The sequence below is a fragment of the Nicotiana tabacum genome, chromosome 2 (assembly GCF_000715075.1).
Source record: "Nicotiana tabacum cultivar K326 chromosome 2, ASM71507v2, whole genome shotgun sequence".
Lineage (NCBI taxonomy): Eukaryota > Viridiplantae > Streptophyta > Magnoliopsida > Solanales > Solanaceae > Nicotiana > Nicotiana tabacum.
This window is the reverse complement of record NC_134081.1, coordinates 85834096-85840816: the sequence shown is the minus strand read 5'-3', so window position 1 is coordinate 85840816 and position 6721 is coordinate 85834096. Positions and strand designations below refer to the sequence as shown.

The window sequence follows — 6721 nt, the reverse complement described above, 5'->3', positions numbered from 1 at the left end:
TCACGCTGATGGGTTAATTAGTGTAAGGTAAGGGTCTCTCTCAATTAGCCTGAGACAAGAAGAAAATCAATGTCAAGATACAATATGATATATAATTAGGTGGGAACAAAGCATAATTTAGATTTAGTCGCCTTTCGATTGTGTGCCTCACTCACCAAATTAACGTCTCGCTGTTATCACCTTTGATCATTTAAAGAAATTTGCAATTGCGTCCCATCCGCAGAGAAATTATACAAGTGTGCGGAACAGGGTTGGAGCTTCTCTAATATTCCCAAATAATGTCAATTGAATAACCATTTCTGTGGCTTGAGGGTCACATATAACCATTTCTGCGCCTCCCTCCCAAACAAAATGGATCGACTATGTGAATTCTGATTGTATTTCTCAATTACGAGAATTCATCATAAATTCTTTAGTTTTATGCTGGTTGATAGTTTACAGCAACCCTCCTTTATCCAAGGCTTGGAACCGGGAATGTGAGCAAGCTCACACACGCGGCATGTTATCCTTGGTTAAAAAAGGGAAAAATAGTTCTGATCTTAATTTCAGATCTAACAGATGTTCACAGACAAAAGTTCGCATTCTGTGTATCCAATCCATATTAACGTAGAACAAAAATTTTATGCAGCAATGAAGAGATCAAGACATTTGGAACCCTATGGCAATACAAGCTTTCTCCTACAGCAATAAATCAGAGGCAATTAAACAATGGAAAGTCGTATTATACATAAACTTCAAATCAAAGCTATTTTAACAAAGATAAAACGCCGTAACCACCTTTGATCACCCTCATTTATAGGCTGCCATGCCTACACCGGGTTCTCCAGCATATGGCATACCGCCACCCCTAGCCTTGGAGTAGGACACATAGTAGAACTGGGAGATTATGCTGGTGAAGAAAATGAAAGCTGCTCCAGCTGCAAAAACTCCTTTTCTCAGAGTTTCACAAGACACAGGCTTGTCGTCAATCAAGTATGATGATCGGTACTTGGTGTGATAAGCATTCCTAACTGAACCAGCCAACAAGCAGACCTCAGCAATGAAAAATGTAATCCTGAAACACAAGGGCAGAGGCTTTTTACAATGTCCTTTGTTTTACAACAAGGCCACAATATTGGAAGAGAACCCGCAAAAGTACTTTGCTTGTTATATTCTGTACTTACCAGCATATGATGAATAAGAGAACAGCACAAGCCCTTGAACCTCCAGGGCTCAAAGCCTTTCCACAACAGAAGCAACGGCTCGCCAACATTATAATTAATTGACTAACCAAGAGAAATAAGAAGGCACCAATACCGAAGCCAGTTGATATGTCGGAGTCATAGATGCAATAACTATAGTCGTTTTCACCATCTTCTTTGATTGTTGCCTATAAATAAAGGGATTTACTCAATCAGGTGAAGCACAAAATGCTAATTAAGCAATAAAATCTGAAGAGATGAGCTTAAAAGACTAAATCAAAAGCAATAACATAGTAGAATATTGCTAATTGCAGTCCTTTCCCTCTTTTTTCTAGTGTTAATGACAGAACTTGGTTAAAGACAAGAGATAAGTACAAAATTGGTTCAACAAAGAAGAGATTTTGAAAGCAAGTACTAGAGTTTATATGGAGCAAATAGAGTACAGGTAATGGAGATTTCCTAGCTCTCACTCCCCCCCCCCCCCCAACTTACACTACCTTCTTAAATTTGCATCAGTAGCATCTAGTGGCTGCTGGATTTTATCAATTTGAAGCTCTAATGTATAGTTATAGGTACAGGTTAACGGCCCAGTATGTGTGTTAAGAAGTTTACTAATTAAGACATAATTGACTTCGAACCAGTAAATCAAAAGAATTGTGGTAAAAGCACAAATTTGAATGCCATAAATTTCAAATCCTGGATCCATCTCTAGCACCTAGTGCCTCTAAAGAAACAAACTAAGGTAAATGCTCCGGAGAACAAGGCATTTTTCCCATAGTTGAAAATCATCAAAAAATTGCAGATCACTTGTACTGCAACGAAATACTAGTAATAACGCGATTCCAAAAGCCCGATGATTAATCCAAAATTTACTTTATATAGATAAAATATTCAAAGATCCAAATATTAGACAGGAAACCGACATCCTAAAGCATCAAAACTTTAGCAAGACATTTACATTTCTTTTAAAAATCAAACTTTTCAGGAACCGAACAGATCCCCAATAGAAGAAAAGGCAGCTCGTAATTGTTCCAATTTCTCATGGAATTGAGAGTTAAAACTAGCAGTTCGAAACAGAGTTATGCATTTAAATTAACAAAACAAGTGAAGAAGAATAACCGCAAATTAACATAATAAAGTGCTTACAGTGCTTCTTCTCCGCTCAGCAGCAACGGCCAAACCAAAAGCAATTAGATTCAACACGAACACAGTTATCATTAACAGCTTCGAAGCCATTGGTACTGAAACCGTTCACACAAATCTAGATTTCTTTCTCAGTCTTCTCTCTCTTTCTATGTACTTCTCTCTCTCTCTAGATATACTAAAGAGCCTTTGAGTAATGAAGAAGCAGCAGCAACTGACCAAAACAATAACAAACAATAAATTACCAAATATAATGACGTTATAACAGTTAACCAGAAATCTGAGCTACTACTCAATAGTCAATGCTCAGTACTAACCACACCGCTCTATTCAATTTGTGTCGTTTCATTTTTGGTAAGTTATAGGTGTCGGTGGCGTCAATTGTGGTAAACAGAAGTTTCAGATCTAAACGGCGTCTCTTGTCATATGTAACGTCACCCTGACGATAACGATATCTTTTAGAGAAAATGAAAAGATGCGTACAAATTAAAGAAAGAAAGACTTGGCCAGTTTGGAGGTTTTTTTACTTTTTCTTTCCTTTTTCATTTTGAAGAAAACCCCACTCGCAAAATGTATATTACGTGCTGGCATGAAACTCGTGTGATACAAAGTGACTAATTTTTTTCTAGGAATAAAGTTTCAAATATATCCCTTTACTTTCAGATATTCATTACATTTAATCTTCGTTGACAAAATTTATTTTTACCATTATATTTTCCAGCCAAATTTACTATTGTGGTTAAGCCAAGTGGCAAGCTAATAAATATCAATAGTATATAGTAACTTTATTCTATATTTGATCATCTTAGTCAAATACATATATCTAAAAAACTGAATATGAATTAAAGGATATTTTGAATTTATAGATAAAGTTTTTAAATCTATATATATATATATATATATATATATATATATATATATATATATATATATATATATATATATATATATATATATATTAAAGGAATAAAGTTACCACATATAATTTGCATTATGGTTAAGCCAAGTAGCAAGCTAATAAATGCCAATAGTACATGGTAACTTTATTCTATATTTGATCATCTTAGTCAAATACATATATATATCTAAAAAAACTGAATATGAATTAAAGGATATTTTGAATTTATAGATAAATTTTTTAAATTTGAATTAAAATAAAATAAAAATTATCTTTTATTATCATGTTATCATACTTAATTAGGTTAATGATCGTATGCAATCATGTTAGGAACTTTTGTTATCTTATCTAATTATTTAAATACTACTTCGGCTCTGGCAAAAAAGAAAAAAAAAACTACTCCATATAACTATAAAACTCTTTCACATTTAAAACTATATACTTATAGTTCTTTAAAACACTATAGCTAGATTTGAATAAAGCGAATTTCTTTTAAAATAAATGTAATATATAGGGTACACGTCTATGTTTATCCATATAACAAAAAGGAGTTTAAAAATCGAATAAAAGTTTACTTACATATATAATGAAGTAATCCTATATGCTGGAGAAAGAAACATTACAAAAATTAGTCAATATTAAAAAAAATTATTTTTCTTTTTCTTTTTGAAGAATGTTACTTTGAAGAGTCAATTTGTATAAATGGACATCAAACAAATAACACAACTTTGGCTATACAATTGCTATCATTAATTTTAATTTAGCACCTTCTAGGAATTTAAGAGTACAAGGTGAAACCTCTTCATTTAGCTGCAACCAATCCAACATTATAAGGGTATAATATTTTTTCATTGAAGAATATTAGTTTTGAATCATTAGATTATGTGAAAGGTTTTTTTTTTCTTCTCAAATTCAACGAGAGGGATATTGGTTTCTAATTGATAGTTTTTATACCGATGTTCAAGTGTAACAAAAAGTATATAAAAAAATGGTATGACGTATACTATTTTTTTTAAATCTAAATAAATTATTCAAAATATGATTATATTTTAAAATATAATTTAGTTTTAAGAATAAAAATATAAGATATTCTTGAATTTTAGTAGAGAGTTTTTAAAATTATTATAATAAAACTCATATCATGGATAAAATCAAGAAACCGAAATCTTATGGAATGTTTACATAAATATCCGGCCAGATTTATTGTTTACTTCCTATAACTAATATACATAGATGATATACCGACAACACACGATTATACACATATTATGTATGGATTATATATAAACTATACATCCTTCAATTTTTTAATTTAAGTGGTTGGGTGAGCACCTATGTAGGTTGATTAGATAAAACCAAAAGAAAAATATGAAAGAATTTCAACCAAAGACTAAAAATATAAATAAAGCTCTTATGTAGACAATTTCTATTAAAACTCATCCTTTTTATAGCGAAATAAATTAATTTTTTGTAACAAAATAAAGAAAGGCACAAAAAATAAGATAAAAGAAAACAAATATAGAAAAAATATATGAAAAATCTAAAAACCAGAAATAAGGGACGACAACGAATTTATTTTTCTATTTCATCTTTGTTGAGTATAAAAAATTTGGAAGTTGATCTCATCGATTTCAAATATTTTTTTCAACTCAAATACATAGTTTATAAGATAAGGATATCTTAGATTTTTTTTTTAATTTACATTGTGGGTCATTTTTAAAAAATCATCATTACTAACAAACTGATATGATATTTGAATTTGAATTTAAATGCAATTTGAGTAATTTGCATTGAGGTTAAGCCAAGTATAGTATCGAGAAAAAACTACTTGGCAATTTTAACACAATATATGCAATATTATATAATAATAATCAACTAATTTAACATTTAATGATTCAAAGAAAAAAAATCTGTATACATAGGATATTCAAAATTCAAAATATGTGGCTAGAGATATCGATAAACTCAAAATGGAGTCATACTGAAATAAAGTTTCACCAGCTAAAGAATTATTTAAATTTTTAGATAGCTGATTAAGGTGGATTTTAAATTAAGGATAATATCGTCACTTGTATCATTATAAATATAATCATTATTGAAATATATATAAAAAAAATTAAAAATTGAAATTAAAAATAGAAATATTTTTTGAAAGATAACAACATACCAAGTAAGAGTTCTCGTCGTAGTAAAAGAGTCACGTCGTAACCAAAGAATCGTTCATATTGTGTCAACCTTTGTGCTTTGCCATAAATACGAGTTATTATTTTGCTCTATGGCTATTTTTAGGTTCTAATAACACCAATGAGAATGATGCAAAAATAAAATTATCACTACGAGATTTGAGAAAATTGTTAGTCTTTTTTCATGTAGTGTTTATGAATTAATATCTAACGATTATCTATAATTATCTAGAAGGTTTAAATTTTAAGATTATTTACATATAATTCAAATAACTCAGATATTTAATATGGTTAATGTCAAATATTAAAATAGAGTCATACTGGAAAAGAAATTCATTGGCTAAAGAATTTTTTAAATTTTTAGATAGCCGACTAAAATGAATTTTGAATTAAGGATAATATTTTCAGTTATATTATTATAAAAATAATTATTATTGAAAAATAAAGTTTTAGAAACTGAAATTTTAAAATAGAAATATTTTTTGAAAGATATCAACACACCAAATAAGAGTTCAAGTAGAGTCCTTCATAGTCTCAACCTTTGGTTGTTTTTCCATAAATATGAGTTATTATTTTGCTTCCTGACTAATTTTAGGATCCAATAACACCAACGAGAATGGTACCAAAAAAGAAAAATAGAGTTATAACTAGGAGATTTGATAAATGGTTAATCTTTTTCATGTAGTATTTCTTAATTAATATCCAATTATTATCTATATTTATCGAGAATGTTTAAATTTTAAGATTATTTATATATAATAACTAAAATATTTGACATGGTTAGTGTCCGCGCATCCGCGCGGGTGATAATACTAGTATATATGTGTAACGATCTAATCGGTCATTTCGACTTTTAAAACCCCGTTCCCCTAAATAAAACTCCCTCAATGTGTTTTTAATATTTTATGACTTGCGGGGATGGTTGGTTCGAGATTTGGAAGTGTTTGGGTTGAAATCGGAACACTTGGTTCCTTAAGTTAGCTTTAAAAGGGTAAGTTTGACTTCGGTCAACATTTTGAGAAAACGACCCCGGAATCGGGATTTGAAGGTTCCAGTAAGTTCTTATGTTAATAAGTGAACGAGTCATATTATAAGTGATGTAGGGTCTAAGGAGAGCCCTAAGTCTTAATCAAGTTGAAAATTACATGATAGACTAAAGTTCCAAATGAGTACACACAAAAACCTAATTTTGGACGAGTATGCCTATATATATATATAAGGGGTTATATAGTGGACAACCTATCAAATGAAAGATCTTCGAGTCTAGTTTCTAACGCTTTCAACCGTTCGTCATTTGGATATTTCTACAAGGATTT

The 6721-nt window shown here is 30.2% G+C and overlaps 1 protein-coding gene across 1 annotated transcript; it reads right to left on the bottom strand.

Annotated features, from left to right (window-relative positions):
* Window positions 1-561: 561 nt before the first annotated feature.
* On the bottom strand, window positions 562-2717 carry LOC107784082 (uncharacterized). The gene is made up of 3 exons (XM_016605146.2): window positions 2328-2717; window positions 1164-1369; window positions 562-1054 (listed from the first exon to the last, which is right to left on the bottom strand). Exons 1-3 carry the CDS (start codon window positions 2415-2417, stop codon window positions 790-792), a joined length of 561 nt encoding a protein of 186 aa, XP_016460632.2. The 5' UTR covers window positions 2418-2717; the 3' UTR covers window positions 562-789.
* Window positions 2718-6721: the final 4004 nt, after the last annotated feature.

What these genes read in the sequence shown, in the direction of transcription:
- LOC107784082 (XM_016605146.2), bottom strand. Translation starts at nt 2,417, where the DNA reads ATGGCTTCGAAGCTGTTAATGATAACTGTGTTCGTGTTGAATCTAATT. An exon ending in CTGAGCGGAGAAGAAGCACT is followed by an intron (nt 1,370 to 2,327) that starts GTAAGCACTTTA and finishes CTTTATTTATAG; the next exon opens with GCAACAATCAAAGAAGATGG. An exon ending in CTCTTATTCATCATATGCTG is followed by an intron (nt 1,055 to 1,163) that starts GTAAGTACAGAA and finishes CTTGTGTTTCAG; the next exon opens with GATTACATTTTTCATTGCTG.